Below are 17751 nucleotides of genomic sequence, written 5' to 3' on the forward strand. Positions count from 1 at the left end.
ATAGGTAATTTGGTAAAATACGGGCATTGCTTGGAACTGACAAAAACACCACCAGCAAACCCACCAAAAATAAGGAGATACCTCAAATCAAAACTCATACAGTTAAATTCAGAAATCAAAGACCTTTTTCAAAAACCAGCAATAGAATTGGTACCAAAACAGGACATTTTTAACGGAAACTGCTCTCCGTATTTCCTAATCCCCACACAGGACCTATCACTAAGACCAAATCTGGACCTAAGGTCCATAAACAATTTTATATTGACACAGCATTTCAAAGTGATTACACTCCAGGAAATAATACCACAAATTCAAAAATTAGATTACATGGCAACAATAGATCTCAAGGACGCCTATTTACACATCCCCATGAACAAACACCACAGAAAATATGGGGAACACACTACCAGTTAAAGGTTCTCCCTTTTGGGATAAAATCAGCACCACGTGTGTTCACCAAGTGCCTAGCCGCAGTCGCGGCACACCTGCAAAAGGATGGAATGCACATCTGTCCTTACCAGGATGAATGGCTTATAAAGGCAAACACAAACCAAACATGTCTAAACCACTTTCAAACAGCAATCCACACGCTCCAAAGATTAGGATTCTCAATAAATCACAAGTAATCCTCGACCAAACCAGAAAGGGAAAAGATTTTCCAAGGTGCAAGACTAAACTCACAACTCGCACGGGCTTACCCTATGTAAAAAAGGATACAAGTGATCAAACAAGAAACCTCCATCTACTGGAAAGGCCAATCTCTGAGAGTGAGGAGAGTCATGAAGCTCATGGGCATGATAGGTTCATCCATCCCACTCATTCTTCATGCCCGCCTACATATGCACCCCTTCCAAGAATGGCTTGCCAACAACTGGTCACTACCCACAGGAAGTTGAGAGGATCTAGTAGTTACGCAGAGGCTGCAGGCAGAAATACAATGGTGGGCATCCAACAACATAGCACAAGGGAGACCTTTCAAAAACCCAACTCCTTCTGTAACAATCACTACAGACGCATCCCTCAACGGATCAGGAACGCAGTAAAAACAACTGAAGGTGCAAGGTCAGTGGAACAACCTCGACTCCATAAAACACATCAATTACTTGGAAATGAAAATAGTATTCCTAGCATTGAAAGTGTTCCAGAAACACATTCTCACAAAGACTGTCTTGGTTCAGACAACACCACCACAATGTTCTACCTCAACAAACAAGGAGGTACAAAGTCATTTTTGCAAAGCAAGCTAGCACAACAGATCTGACAATGGGCAATTTCTCAAAGAATCAACCTGCAAACAATACATCTACCAGGAGTATACAACACAACAACAGATCTTGTGAGCAGACAGAACAACTGCTCCCATGAGTGGGAATTGAATCACAAGACAGTACAATACATCTTCAAACTCCGGGGAACCCCAGAGATAGACCTGTTTGCGACAATACAGAACAAGAAAGGCCAGTTCTTTGCCTCAAGGTTTCCTCATCACCTGTCAAAAGGGAATGCCCTGTCACTAGATTGGCCAGGGACATATGCATACCAGTTTCCACCAATACCTCTAATCCAAAGAGTTCTGGAAAAAGTAAGACAACCAGGGAGAAACCTAATTCTCATTGCTCCACAATCGGCCAGACAAACATGGTACTCAAGTCTGCTAAGACTGTCCAAGGGACAGTTAATCAAAATCAGAGAGGACAAACACATACTAACAATGCAACCGGGCCAAATCTTTCACCCGGAACCAGCAACGTTACGCCTGCTGGCCTGGCACCTGAATACGTAGTGTTTGGCCCCCTCAACTTGCCTCAACTAACAATGGAAATTCTAAAGGAGGCAAGAAAACAAACTACACAACAATGGTATGCCGCAAAATGGAAGCGGTACATCACTTGGTGCACAGCTAACAACCGAATGAACTCAATCAATATACAATAAACAGTGATCATATATCTAACTCACCTTCTTGACAGTCTCATCAAGCATAAAGGTACACCTCGCTGCCATTGTAGCTTACACCACAGGAAAATCATGCAAAAGCTTTTTTTTTTAAGAAGACCTGTCCTAAAACGGTTTCTAGAGGGGTCCAAACGATTGCTCCCCTTAGAACAGCTCCAGTCCACATGTGGAATTTAAATAGTGTTCACACGACTTATAACAAAACCATTTGAGCCCATGCAGAAGGCCGACCCCAAACACATCATTTTAAAGACAGCTTTTCTTATTGCCATCACATCCTAACGAAGAGTAAGTGAGTTACAAGCTCTAACCATACAAGAACCATACATGCAGATTGATGCAGCGCGGCTAAAACAAACCCTTTACAAACGTCACCCAACCCAGGAAAACTCTCACACCACTTATTCATCGGTGGGGCCCATAACACCGAAAACACACATTCACTCAGTTTTCCGGATAAGTGACAAGCTGGCGAGCTGCAAGACACACGGGGTACATTAATATTAATTTCCCCTAAATAATAACTATATACATTATATACATTTTAACTCTAGAATTTTCTGGATTACACATCAAGGTACTCCGTTAATTTAGGGTCAATGGACCAACTAGTAAGAATTAGTTGAAAGCGATTAAGTCCAGCTCAATCACAATTAAACCTTTAACTTTTATAGATCATTACTTTAATTCTAATACCCACAGACTCAGTTTGAGTTAACATGAAATTTTATCTAGATTCATTGAATAAATTGAATAAGTAAAATTTATTAGACAAAGTTATAACCATTAGTTTCAGAAGTGTTTCAATTAAAGATTCAAATAGAGACAGAAAATACTCATTACCCTTGGCCTTAGGGCGATGACAAGAATGGTTCACCAGAGCACGAACCGCAGATCACAGGATAGGTTCCCAAACTGACTGACTGTTCCTCTAACCTCCTCGGACGTATCCCTCCCAGGATAGAATCCTGCGACGATCTCGTTCCTTTTCTCCATCAAAGTTCAGAATCTGTCAAAGTCTTTTCAGCATCTGGGAGAAAAATCGTCTCAACAGACAGCGTGTCGTGTTGAATAGAAAAATAAACAAGTGCCACTTCCTCATCATAAGCACCATTCTTATACCCTTTCACTAACTTGCAATACCCAGAATTGAAACTTTTTAGTGGCTGTATTCATTTCTATTGGTCCATTGGAGGGGTGGTGATGGTCGCCTCATTGTCCTCCTTGCCTAAACCGGTTCTGTAAATTACATATTCATGCATATCCTCGTGACTTGTCATGGTACGACATTTGTAACAACTGCTATTATTAATAAATGCTGCAGTCCAAGTTTTTAATCCGTTCCCATGCTTTTGTACAGAGAATCTTGGCATCGACTCTTATCCTAGGCCAGTGCAGCCTTGACATCTCTCACTCCAGGCATAGGCCACACTTGTGACTGTAACTTCCATTCTGCTCATGCGCAGGGGCCATCCTGGTTACACGTGATCAAATCTCTCGGCAGTGGCCATTTTCTCAGCGAGGCCTAGCAGGCCTGAACGGAACTAATGCGAAAACAACATAGCAGAAATTAGACATAGAAAATAAGCCCTTCTGTTTACCACCCACCATTCTAATGACCCGTGTTAGGTGTTACCTAGCATAAGCAACATTTAAAGCCATTTTACTTACCATCTGCATTCTTTGCCCCAATATTTACCTACAAATGAAATACATGCAATTTTATTTCTATTTTCTACACGAAACACAAACCTATGTTAATTTAATTCCACATCTGTAAGTAAATTAGATTTTGCATATGCCAGTTAGTTTTACCGCCTGTAGTGTCTAATTAAGGTGCATTGATTGATTAGTACATTCATTCAAACAATTAGTAATTTTAAGGTTATGAGGTCATTAACTTTGAAGGGGTACAAAATTTTTGTATTTTCCCCTGCTCCATCAAGATCCATAAGGAAAAGGCTATTTTAAAAACGAACCCACAATTCCTACCAAAAGTGAAATCCAAATTTCCCTTAAATCAAAGTATTCTCCTTCTGGTCTTCATCAAGGACCCAAAAAACAAGAGGAAAAAGAAGCCTCCATACCCTGGATGTAAGGAGGGCACTACTGTACTATCTACAGAAAATAGAACAGACTCATTAAACGCCTGTCACAAAGGCAACTATTGCACAATGGATTGTCCAAACCATCCAATTATGCTATACCACTGCAAGCAACGAATTAGCGGTCCAACCAACAGCTCACTCAACTAGGAAGAAGGAAGTGACTCTGGCATTTATGCCCAATGTGCCCATATGCACTATATGTGCAGCAGCTACATGGGCAACACCACACACCTTCAATAAACATTACTGTGTGGACATACAAATAAGTAAGCAGAAATAGGATAAAAGGTACTTCAACACCTGTTCCCAAAGTCTTCCTCTGACTACAGCCTCCCCAAGAAGGGAGAAACCGCTACGTAATCTGATGCACAGCATGTGGATCCAGAAAAGTATTCATGCTATAAAACGAAGTGGTTACTTACCAGTAAGAGTAGTTTTGCAGCTTGAAGAGTTGTCTGGATTCACATGGGACCCACCCGGCCTCTCCTACAAGGAATACAAACCGGTGGGAAATCAGATTTCTAACAATTCACTAAAAGACCATCTAAATGGTGGTCGATGATGCCCAAAACGAAAAATAAGACTATTCCGGACCCAACCACTAGATGGCGGAATGGTGCACAGCATGTGAATCCCGGAAACTCTTCAAGCTGCTAAACTACTCCTACTGGTAAGTCACCATTTTGTTGTTGATGATCCTCTTTTAGTTCCTCTCCTCACATACTGGTGGGGCACAGAACGGTCATGAGCAGGACACCCCTGCAGTCTACAGAGTCCATTCTCCTGTGTTGTCAGTGAAGCAGTCATATACTATATAGAGGGGCACCGCGTAATTACGCTATCACCATCTCAAAAACAGCTGCAATGAATCCTATCATGTTTGGTATCAAACATGTTGGAATTATACCCCCACCTCGTAAACGGTGTGGGAGGTGTGTTTCTAAGCACTGGAAGAGCCCTCCGTTAGGCTCTCAGTGTTCCCGGTGCCAATCTTCGAGTCCTGGACAGCACCAAATGGTTGCTGCCGACCAGACACATTTCTATCCTCCTGCTGCTTAGCCAAGCTCAAGCAAAGGAAGGTGGAACAATAGGCATCCTGTCACAGGGAGGTGTGACAACCTCCCAGACAGAATTTAGTGTATTGGGACAGGGGGGTGCGCTTGCCAGCGCCAGAAAGTCTGCATGAGGGGCACATTTGGTGTCCCTGTGCATAGTCCAGTACAAACCAGTTCTACGAGCTGTTGGCTCCCGCTCTGGTGCATTGTTGAGCTGTGGGCAGCTATGCTAAAATATATTCTCCTAGTCCCTGTGCATTGGATCATTGATGCAATTTAAACTTATTGTCATAATTCTCAAATATTAGTGTAGAAAGGGTTGACGATCTTGGAGGTTTCCATCCTCTTATAATAGGCTAGTTTGCTAGTAACCAGATGTCCAAAATGGAAGACCCCTAACCCATTAGAAAAGGAACATGAATGCATTTGGTGGACATAGCTGTTAACAGGAATATTGGTCAATCCTAAATCCTAATGGATAGAAATATGGATAGATCACAAGTTTTTACACAGCAAAGTTCAATTTATTAATCCAAGTCGTTCTCTTCACTGAATCTGTATGTATGATATGAAACAATATATTGTATGCTATTATTATTTTATGGTAATTTTTGCTGGTCTTGGACTACTCCCTATCTATTGACTGTGCTTCTTTGATGTTTAAAGTTTGTGACGTCTATTATATTCTATGTTTGTCTTGTTACTCCTGTCCAACTCGGATGATCCTTGGGCTATCTTCTGATGTGACCACCTTTTTGTCCACATTTGCAGTTTCTTCTTGGGTACGGTTCAACCCTTGTTAATGGAGTATGCAATGGGTTATTTTGCTCTTTATATTGGAAATGTAATTCTATTCACATTGGGGATTATTTTGGTATTTGGTTTTATACTCCTGTATTAGTTCCGGCTTTGAAAAACCTCAGGCCTGCACTCCACAAGGGGCGAAACACATGGTGGCTGCACTTTCTTGCTTTTCACTTTGGCCTACCAAAATGATTTGGATGAATAAATTGGACTTTGTCTTGCAAAAACTTGTGATCTATCCCTATGTCTATCCATTAGGATTCACCAATATATCCCATTATCAGCTCTGTCCATCAACTTAATTCACATACTTCTAAAATATGTCAGAAGAGCCTCCCTAATTGAACAATCTTCTGTCAAGCTTTCGGTCTGACTGATAGTGGGCAGGAGCATTAATGGGAGTAAACAAAGAACAGTGTGCGCATATTGGGAGTGTGTTTACTGTGCATGCTTGATAATGTACTACATTTTAGTAGTTAATTTCTCCACTTAAAGACTTATGCGGTAATGTATATGTAGGCAGATGAATAGCTACTTTTTTGTTTGCCTTTTAAATGAGCCTTAGGTTGTTTCACCCTTTTTAGGTCTCGCTGAGCCCACCGCATGCGCTGGCTCGGAGAGACATTTTGTATGTGGGCTTTTCAAAGTGCTGCTGGCTGGCTTAATGCTTGCGTTCACGAGATCGTGCACGCGCGAAGCCAGCCGCCAGCAGCACTTTGAAAACTTGTGCGTCATCGCGATCGTGATCACTTTCGCTTTCAGAGCGATCGAGATCACGATGACGCACGCGCACACACAACTCCCGCTTCTCCCCCTCCCCCACCACATATTGCGTCTCCAGCCGCTCGCGCGCGGCCAACGCTTCCTTAGTTAAAGGTGACAGCCAACATTTAGTTCTTTGTGACATTGTACTGCCCTTTAATTACATTATTTCATTCATCTCCACAGGCCCTACAGTATAGTTAGTTGATCGATGCCCAACTACACTGAGGTTTGTGGAATGACCTCATCTAAACCGAGGGCTACTTTAGTTGCACATAAATTTACAAGATAACGTGCGGTATCCTGTCACCTTAGGGTCACACTTCAGATTCTCTTTTTATGTCTGGGATTTGACAGCACTGCTATCAATATACATAGCTTTGGCTTTTTTCCGCCCTTTCACCCACTGGCTTTTTGACCAGTAACTTTCAGCCAGTAGCTTGATAGATTGTTAATCATGTTTTGGCTCAGTCCAGTCGAGTATTCAAAACTCACTAAATACTCTTTGATGTTTGGGTGTATCCTTCCGCCTCCACTCCACCAGTGCTCGCATTGAACTGCATAAGGAACTTCTTTACATCCATAGCTCGTTCTGCCCTTGGCTGCCTGCTCCCCCTCGCGTGTCTGGCTCTAATGTGCGAAAGCAGTGGAGTTGCTAGCCCTCTGAATGCCTGCCTGACATCATTTCCGCTAATAACTGGCTTGTGGGTGAACAGCCAGCCATCAGTCCCAGTGACTCTTCATGTCCTATGTATAGACTGAACGGCCCTACTGTGCGATCTCAAAAGGTCTCCGCTGTTTACTGACCTCACGACGCCGAAGGCTTAGTCACCGGAAGCTGCGGTCATCGACCAGCCCGAGTGTTTAGTTAGAGCACAGTTGAAAGCAATGGCGCTATGTTGACAGTCACTGAACCTGCCTCTTTCTTGGCTCCGTTCCTTCCTTTTTTGATCTCTCTGAGCCCCCTTACATTATTTTATAATCTTATGTTGATTCTCAAATTAGTGCATGAAAGGGAAGTCGATGTCTTCTCTCACTCCTGCTTCATCACAACACTTCCTTCCCTTCAGTCTGTTTTTTTCATTCTTTCCTGTAGCGCAGTTTTCGCAAATGCCTTGCCTCCCCCTCGGTGCTTTGAATATTTCATTTTGAAAGAATGGCAGTTTTCTCACGCAACAAGTCCCTGCAGCTCCGTGCCCCTAGGACTACTATTCGTAGATAAGCTACAGTGATATATTTATCCAACTGGTATAGCGTGCATTGCACAATACATTTGCTTCTAGGCGCTTGAGAGAGTGGTGTTTGAAAGGAGATGTTAAAACTAGTTGGCTCTGCTGTCCTTCAAGACTAACATTGCGAGCCCTTAATAGTTTTCACACTCAGTCACGGCTACATTTTGCAGAAATATAGCTAGCACCAAATGACATATTGATGGGGGCTGTGTCTATCCAGCACCACACACCGTGCACTTTCCCCTACTGAGGGTCAGGCTGCATGCATACATTAGGCAGTGGACAACCATTTTCTGACCTAGTACGATACACAACCGACTTTCCCTTCTGTGCTTCACATACACTTCTAAGTACAGCGAGTTGCCAAGCCGTTGTTCCCTCAAAATCACAAGGGACTGGAAACATTCCCTGGTAGAAACAGCCACACACATTTCTAAAACCACAGCATGCACTCTCGTCCACAATAAGAGAAACTCCTCAATCCTGTGCATGAAGGTTAGAACCTTCTCCTGAGGCACAGCCGGGAGCGCTACTTTTAATCACTCTGAATCTCTGCTTTTAAAAAAACTTGTTTGTACTATTTGCACTGCTACCCATTCTCTCACCTGATTGTTCTCAGGGAGACCACGATAGTTTCGTCACTCACCCACGCAGCAGAGCTAAGCTGCTGAGGGAACGCCCTAATCATCGGCGTCAGCGCCAGCAGCCTGTGAGCCGGTCTTTGGCCACGCCCACTCACTCGAGGCCACGCCCCCTTCACCTACATAAACATGTGCGTCCCGCGTACGCGCAGCGGACGGGCGCAGCGGGCGCGCCGTCAGCGCGCTGAAGGCGCGCCAAAGGCAAGCCCGTCTGGGCCCGTCCGGGCCCAGACGGACCCAGGCCCAGAGAGTCTGTCGGATATCCCTTTTGATCGCGTGGTGTATACCGGAGACATGCTCCGCGCACTCCAACCGAAGGAAATCTTGGCCTGCTACCACACGCATACCGAAGGTAAACCCTTCTTTAACTGTATGCGCTGCACTCCGACTCTCATTAGCTCAACAAAACCCGGACTCAAGATTGGACTCCTTAATTGCCGCTCCCTTCCAAAACATGCGCTCGAAACAAATCTGTTAATTCAAGATCATGACTTTGATCTGCTCTTTCTCACGGAAACGTGGCTATCAGACAGCGCCGACTCGGACATTGTCATGGCCCTGCCCCCAGGGTACCTCTGTCAAGCTTTACACAGACCCAAAGGGAGGGGAGGGGGGGTAGCCATAATCTTCAAGGAGAAACTTACTTGTAGAACTTCTAACGCCCATATCGAGGACTGCGAAAGCTGCCAATTCTCCATTCAATCCTCCCCAGCTCACTCCCTGTCAGGGCTATTGATCTACCGCCCCCCGGGTACCCCTGGGAAATTCCTTAATGCTGTCACTGAATCAGTCTCACAATTAGCATCTTCCGCCTCCAACTTCCTCGTCCTAGGCGACCTGAACTTACACTTCAAAGACCCCACGGACCGGATAGCCGCCGACCTCCTTCAAGACCTATTGTCACTCAATATCCGACTGGTTAACAATGAGCCCACCCATGAGAAGGGACACCTACTGGATCCCGTCCTCACTAATGTGGCAACCATCACCACCAGGCCACCCTTGGTCCTTCCATGGACGGACCACTTTCTTGTCCCTATCTCCTGGGAAATACCCACCACCAACCCCCAAACCACTAAAATTCAGGTCACTGACAGACGGTGGCACAAACTCGCACCTGAGGAATGGGCCGCCGCCCTTGCAGAGTCCACCCCTGAGCTCTCCACCGATCCTGCCACAGTCTATAAGCAGTTTAATGAATGGATCACCTCCTCTCTAGATGCACTCATCCCCAAAACTTCCTCCTTCAAACATTCTAAAAGAGTAGCCTCGGCCCTTTGGTATACTCCAGAGCTTAAAGCCCTGCGCCAAGAGTGCAAGAGAACGGAACGCTCCTGGAGCAAAGACAAATCGGAAATAAACAAAGATGTTTATTCTACCTCTCTCTTAAATTACAAAACTGCCATCCGAAAAACTAAAAGCGCTTTCTTCCAGGAAAGAATAGAGAAAGCAGTATGCTCCAGCAAGGAATCCTACGCCATCCTAAAAGATCTTCTGAAAACCCCAGTACCTGGACCGAGACACTCCACAGACCCCAAAGCGGACCAGATAAAATGCCAACAATTGGCGGATTTGTTTCTTGACAAAATGCAAAAAATTCTCGATTCAATTCCCCCCGCGATTTCGTGCGAGGAAAACGATCTCCCGCAGCCCCCAACACCCAGTTGTCTCTCCTCTTGGGGTCAAGTTACGACCGAAGAAGTGGGAAACACGTTAAAATCCATAAAAAGCGGCTCTCCCAGGCATTCCGCCCCGCTTCGAATCCTTAAGGAGGTAGCCCCCACGATTATTCCCCCCGTGACCCATCTGATCAACACCTCACTCCAACAGGGAGTTGTACCCCCGAGCTGGAAGGCGGCAGTCGTGAAAGCTCTGTTAAAGAAACCCTCCCTCGATCCCGAAAACCTGGCTAACTATAGGCCCATTTCCCTACTTCCGGGAATCAGCAAGATTGCTGAAAAACTGGTTAATAAAAAACTCTCCCAGTTCCTGGAGGTCAATAACATACTAAAAAGTTCCCAGACGGGCTTTCGTCCAGGGCAGGGCACGGACATCGCCCTCCTGGCAGCGGTAGAGGAGGCCAGAGCGCTATTGGACGGAGGAGGATCAGTGGCAGTGATCCTCCTCGACCTAAGTGCGGCCTTCGATACCGTCAACCACCAACTTCTCATCAAAAGACTCAAGGGAGCTGGTGTAGAGGGCTCTGCTCTAGCCTGGCTTTCATCCTTTCTGGCTCAACGGACCTATCAGATCTGGGAGAATAACGCCCGCTCCTCCGAAATTCCCCTCCAATGTGGCGTGCCTCAGGGCTCCTCCCTGAGCCCCACATTATTTAATATCTATATGTCCACATTGGAGGAGGTCATCATCCCATTCGGAGTGAGCGTCGTCAGTTACGCCGACGACACACAATTAGTTGTTTCACTATCTCACCCCAGACAACAACCAGCAGACTTATTTAACTGCCTTGCGCAGGTCCATCGCTGGATGAACACCTCAGCCCTAAAATTAAATGTATCGAAAACGGAGGTTCTGCTCCTCGGCCCGAAAGGACCCATACTCTCCCCGAACATCTGGCCAGCCTGTCTGGGCCCTCCCCCTGAACCCAAAGAAGAAGTAAAAAGTCTGGGTGTGTGGCTCGACACCGACCTCTCGTTTACCGTGCAGGCAAAGAAAGTAGCCGGGACTTGTTTCGGGCTCTTGAAATCGTTAAGGAAAGTCCTGCCCCTCCTGCCCACCAACTCCCAAAAGTTGCTAATTCAAGGCCTAGTACTCTCGAGGCTTGATTATAGCAATGTGATCTACCTGGGCGCCCCTGAAGCGACGCTGAACAAACTTCAGAGAATTCAGACCACCGCGGCCCGGATTCTCACAAAGACCCCTGCCAGAGCGTCGGCCAAACCGGCCCTAAAACTCCTCCACTGGCTTCCCATAAGAGAGCGGGTCAAATTCAAGGCCCTGTGTCTAGCTCACAAACTACTACAAAATCAAGGCCCCCCTGTTCTTAAGGAACTCATCATATCCTACAAATCCTCAAGACCTCTCCGCTCGGACACGGAAAACTTCATCGCTACCCCCAGATTCAAGAAAGCCCGGTCAGGAGGAAGACGTTTCTCAGTCCATACTGCACGACTCTGGAACTCACTCCCCCGCGTCCTGCGACTCGAACCACAATATCTCCGCTTCAGGAAACGGCTCAAAACTCACCTCTTCCCTCAGTGAATCATGCTTGTCCTTAACCCTGATCCTCTGTGCCCCCCTCCCCCTCCTCTTCCCTCTCCCTCTTTCTCTCCCTTTTCCCACTGAACTTAGGAGATAGGATCTTTTAGCGCTGGGATACCTCCGGGTGACTACGCGCTCTACAAAATAAAATAATAATAATAATAATAATAATAATGTGCAGTGTGGCTCTGTATTGAAATACTGCAGTGCTGTTGAGGGACTCTCACGCTTGAAGCTGCACGGTGGACAACCTTTCCACATTCATGTTACAAAATAAACCGCAACGTCATACTGCACATTCTCACATGCACATAGTTCACCTCTGACAAGATCCCAAAATCGTCGAGAACATGCAAATGTGGAAAATAAACTGCAAAATGTTGATTAAAAAAACTTTTGCATCTTTGGAGCAGTTATAAGACCATAACAAGCATTTGCAATGCATTAGGTCTCGCATTTACGTGAGTTTGAGCTATTGACATTGCAAATAACAATGCCTATTGGCATTGTCATTTACAATGCCACATTCAGCAAACCAGGGTTAAGGATTCATGTTACAGTTCTGTTTTATACACTAGTAGTGTTTTCACAAATTCTTTGAACGAAAAAGAAGCTTCCTGTGCCTGACTGTGTTGGGAGTAGGAGACCGAGGGAATCCTATCTTGCCAGCTTTGTTCACCCCTGTTCATTACTGAATAAAGGTTGTTTATGTATATCGCTTTATGTACTTCTAAAATGACATTGAATTTCGTGAACTATGTGGTTGTATTATCTTTCCGTACAGCGTTTGTAAATATGACTCGGCCTTTAATGCCAACGTTCAAATGCCATTGTCAACGAAGAAACAAATGACGTATCTTCTATACCACAGCTTAAAGTCAGGGGCAAATGTCTGTGTTTACACGAGTGGCTCGGGGCACTGACATGGTTAGTTTTTCACCGTTCCTTCGCGTACTGGAACAGGTTGAACGTGAATTTGCATGCTTTTTTTTGTTTGGAGGGGCAGTGCGGTATTAGCACTCTGGATTTATATGGTGGGTCATTTACAGGCACCAACGTGTTTGGGGGTTAGTTGAACGCAGCGAGCTTCTTGTGGGTGTTTGCTGACAGTGAAATGGTTGAATGCAGTTTTTGCAGACTTTGAAGTGTTTGAGAAAAAAGTTCACGTTAGGAAGGTTTACAAACAGTATTGTGTTAATGGCAATTGAAGCCGGGACTTGTTTCGGGCTCTTGAAATCGTTAAGGAAAGTCCTGCCCCTCCTGCCCACCAACTCCCAAAAGTTGCTAATTCAAGGCCTAGTACTCTCGAGGCTTGATTATAGCAATGTGATCTACCTGGGCGCCCCTGAAGCGACGCTGAACAAACTTCAGAGAATTCAGACCACCGCGGCCCGGATTCTCACAAAGACCCCTGCCAGAGCGTCGGCCAAACCGGCCCTAAAACTCCTCCACTGGCTTCCCATAAGAGAGCGGGTCAAATTCAAGGCCCTGTGTCTAGCTCACAAACTACTACAAAATCAAGGCCCCCCTGTTCTTAAGGAACTCATCATATCCTACAAATCCTCAAGACCTCTCCGCTCGGACACGGAAAACTTCATCGCTTCTAACCTCTCCCTGGCCACCGTCCCATGCATCCGAAGAACTACCACCAGCGGCAGATCCTTCTCCCACCTCGCTGCCAAAACCTGGAACACCCGCCCACTCAGCCTACGACAGGCCCAAGACCTGCTGACCTTCAGGAGGAAACTCAAGACCTGGCTGTTCGACCAGTGATTGACTGTGTGTGCCCCAACACGGAGATGCTTGTGAAGGGTGTTACACTATTTGCAAAGGGTAGTGTTTTTCGTAACGGTAGCCTCTGTTGGGCAAATAGAACTTATAAGTCATTGATTGTGACTTTTCCTACTCTGATGTGTTCATGGAATGCCTTCTCTTGTCAAGCATGCACTCCTGTTGGCCTCCTACCATGACGGCAAAGGATGCTGTGGAGAATTTTGTCACTATGAGCCCTCCCGTTATATACAGCGTCCATTTTAGTTTATAGTTTAAAGCGTTTGATCCAAAACTAGCAGCTTATTAGGTAACTATTCATAAACAAATTTACAAATATTTATTTCCCATATATTTGCAAACCCAGCCTCGTACTAAAACGTGCTTTTTATGAAGTCTACATGTTCACTGAAAATAAAAGAGGGAACTGCCATTTCAGAACATATTTATTTCCCCCTTTTCATGTTTAACAATATATTCGAAATCAGATGTTACACTTCAACATACTTCTGTAACTGAAAGTCCCAAATTCATTATCCACAAATAATTTCACTTTCTTGCTAATGCACTTAAACCTAGTCAGAAGTGCAAGTTTTAATTGCCTCCACCCAGTAAGCCATAACTTCATGAATGTGTGTTTGTGTGTACAAGATTGGGGTATCAATCCACTATGCACCCTCCTGACTAGTATTCAGCTTGGCTGAGATTTAGCAACTATACATGTGATAGAAATGGTTTGTGCATTTTACTAATGATTGTCACCTTTCACTTTATTACCTGGAATATCACATCCAAGTTCTCACATGCAAACCTATGTACTCCAACTGCTAACTTCTAGCGGGCACTGCTTTGTAGCCTTTCAGCAAGGGCATTGTTAACAAGCATTGGCGTAGCCAATAGGTCTCGCCATGTTTAGCCATGCAACAGTTGATGTTGTTGCAGCAAGGATATTGTGCTGCATAACTAAATACTTATAAGGTCCCAAAAGCGAGATCTATTGGCTATGCCAATGCTTGTTTTAAGTTGACGTGCTGGGGTGCATGAGCTCAGAAGACAGAACGTGTGTCTGTGTCCTTGTAGGGAAAGGGTTAGTTTTTCTTGTTCCTGTCTGTCTATGCTTTCTGATTTCCTTTGTACCTCTTTCACCATGAATGGCTATTGCCCGGAAGTAGGTAAGACACTACTGAGTTCACCTTAGCAGTGTGTTTGTATACTCATAGTGTGCGTGTTATTGTCAGAGACTTCACTTTTGCCATAAGTTCACATCTTGGCTTGGGGTGTGGGAAACAACTTTGTCAGCTTCAGTGTTTGCTCGCTTGTTTCTTTTTCCATATCTAAAACTGTAACTGGGCCTGGAAATAACTCAGTGTCAAGATTTAAAAAAAAAAAAAAAACGGTAGATGCATAGTAGAAAGCAACCATGTAATCTGGTGATTAAGTCAATGTAATTGAGTCAGTGGTTGTGTTTTGAAGCATCAGCCTCTAAGACTGATGTAACCTGCCAACATCCATGTATGCATTTGCTCATCCATTCATTCACGCACCCTTTCATCCACCCAGCCTGGCATGCAGTCACTTACTCAACCGTGCAATCAGCGATCTATCAGTGTAATTATTAATTATCCATCCACTCTTTCACACATTCATTCATCCATTCGTGCACTCACTCTTCTCTCTAGTTCTTGACTCTTACCCACATTAACTCCCTCACCCAACCCCAAAACCTGAAGCTCACTAATCAGCAAAGAAGCATTTACAAATATATAAAAAGATCTATATGTGCGATTGCTGTCAGTATAGCTAGAGAACCCTACTCATAGGGAAAACGTTCAGTAGGTTACTATCTAGCTCTTCGGTCGTCATCAGGGGGTCTCTGTAAAGCTGTGAAATATATAAAGACATTGTTGATTCAAACGTGCAAAGAAAAGTAACACATAAAGAAATCTGCTTCAAATCTATTGCCCACATGTTCTGTTGCTGTCAATTCCTCAACCATGAATCTCACATTCTGTGTTCAATTAAAACCATATGTTTGAGAATCTTGTCGGTGAGGTAAGCTTTAGTCCTCTTGTAAAAATATTATGGGAAATTAAGTTAAAGCATTTAGAAGTTTAAATGTTAGATCTCAGATGCACCCTTTTCATTCAAGACATTATTTAAGTGTGTTGTGTTTTTTGCCTTTTAAATGCTATAATAACCGCATTACACCGCAATTCAAAACCTGTGTAATGGGTTTGACTTAATTCATTTTCTAAAGTGGGAAGGTGGTGTGATTCGAAATCTTTCATTTTCTGTTTATAGTAATGAATTGAGCATGACTGAGGATTCACGTATGGACTTGCTGGAAGATGGCACCCTTATGATTCAAAACACCCAGGAAACGGACCAGGGCGTTTACCAGTGCATGGCTAAGAATGTAGCTGGAGAAGTAAAAACTCATGAAGTTACCCTGCGTTACTTTGGGTCACCAGGTAATTGCATTGCTGCAAACAGGGAACATGAATACAATCCTGTAACACCGCATGAAAGCTATACACACACTCCACATTTAGGGGGTGAGGGGTGGGGTAAGATCTAATGCTGGAAACCGCAAGCGTTAATAATAAATTGTTAAAGCATCTCTTTACATTTTTTACTCTACTTGAGACATCATTCACAGTGCAAAGCACACAGCAAAGGCTGTTTACTCTTCTGGACTTGATTTAATAAATTACTCTTCTCTTCAAAGTGCTTTATTGTCTGCATCCTCCGTGTATAAGCCACCTTACCACCTTTAACATTCAGTATTTGTTTTATCTCCAGGCTTCTAATTTGTCTTTTTTTCTTTTTAACAATTACCAACTAATCTCCTTTCTTCTAATTGTTCTGTGGCTTTAAGATCTATTCCCTTAATCTGTCTCTTATTTCGATGGTTAACGTTTACAGTGGCACAATTCCATGTTCCTAACTCTCACTTTCAGCATTGCTTACATTTTTTGTTATGAGAATGGCAGAGGTTGTGTTTTTGTATGTGCATTCTTTTGAATTTATACCGTAAAATTATTATTCTTGCTTTAGAGAGTGTGCTTAAAATTTGAAGAGAACTGATCCGACAAAGAGCTTGTGTAAAGTCCTGAAAAAGTTGACAGAAATCTTGCAACTATCCCTTCATCTTTGGGGCTATATTTTCTGTAATTCCTTTCAAAGATATACAAATGCCCAATTTCATAACCTGTTCGTATACCTCCTATTATACGTATCTTCCGCTTGTTTCTTTTTACCAAAAGTTTAAAGCATTGGTAGGTTTTGCCCTCCTAAACAGGTCGTTTTCATTCAACATAAAATGATGCAAGAGAATGAGTTATTTATTTGTCTTTATTCCATGTTCGGGGCAGTGTCCTGTTCCTAGCCTTTGGGCACTATTAAGTGTTTATTGTATGATTAATTAAAATCTTTACAATTCCATTGTGTAACATACAGGTGACAGAAAATTGAGCCTTTAAAATTCACTAATTAAAATCACATAGTAAAACCATTACAGTAAGAACAAGGGTTATCGATAAATATAGGGCATATAATAGTCTGCCCTTTGACAGACACTTAGTGCAATTGATGGTGTATCTCATTACCATGTCATAGTTAAAGATGCCCTACGAGTCAGGCAAGTGCAGGTGAGTTCCGCATATAAGTGCCACATTAGTTGCCGGTCACCCCATAGCCAGTGTTATCAAATTCATTAGTTTAAGTCTTTTGTCGCATGGCTAGTGGGACAATACGGTGATGCATAGCACGAGAGGATACAGCATGCAGAGTAGAGGGAAGTGCAAGTGTGTTTCAAAGTGCAATTTGCTGTATAGTTGAGTCAATGTAGGTGTCTCATAGACAAAAGAGTTAAAGACAGCCCACCAACAGAAGAATCAGTAAAAACGGTTGTCACAGTGCAATGCAAGCCCTGGCAAGGAGAAATCTGCTAGCGTAAAATGCAGTATGCACAGTAAGTGCATGTATCTTTCGAAGTGCAATATGCTGTGCAATCGAACCAATGCAGGTGTCTTCTAAAAATCGAGTTAAACACACCCTACCTATTAAAAAAAGCAATAAATACGGTTGAGACAGTCCAATGCAAGCCCCAGGAAGGATTAATCTGCTAGTGCAGGATGCACTATACGGTGTAAGGGTTTTCAAAAGTTAAGATATGGCTGGCATAAGAGGGAGATTGAAA

The 17751-nt window shown here is 43.9% G+C and overlaps 1 protein-coding gene across 2 annotated transcripts in view; it reads left to right on the forward strand.

Annotated features, from left to right (window-relative positions):
* Window positions 1-17751, forward strand: part of PXDN (peroxidasin) — a 565162-nt gene that overhangs the window by 290627 nt on the left and 256784 nt on the right. For both annotated transcript variants that reach the window (XM_085610787.1, XM_085610786.1), the window contains one exon: window positions 15852-16021. In XM_085610787.1, coding sequence (XP_085466913.1) covers window positions 15852-16021 — 170 coding nt within the window. The remainder of the gene's footprint in view (window positions 1-15851; window positions 16022-17751) is intronic.

The sequence above is a fragment of the Triturus cristatus genome, chromosome 6 (genome assembly GCF_964204655.1).
Source record: "Triturus cristatus chromosome 6, aTriCri1.1, whole genome shotgun sequence".
In the NCBI taxonomy this organism is placed as follows: Eukaryota; Metazoa; Chordata; class Amphibia; order Caudata; family Salamandridae; genus Triturus; species Triturus cristatus.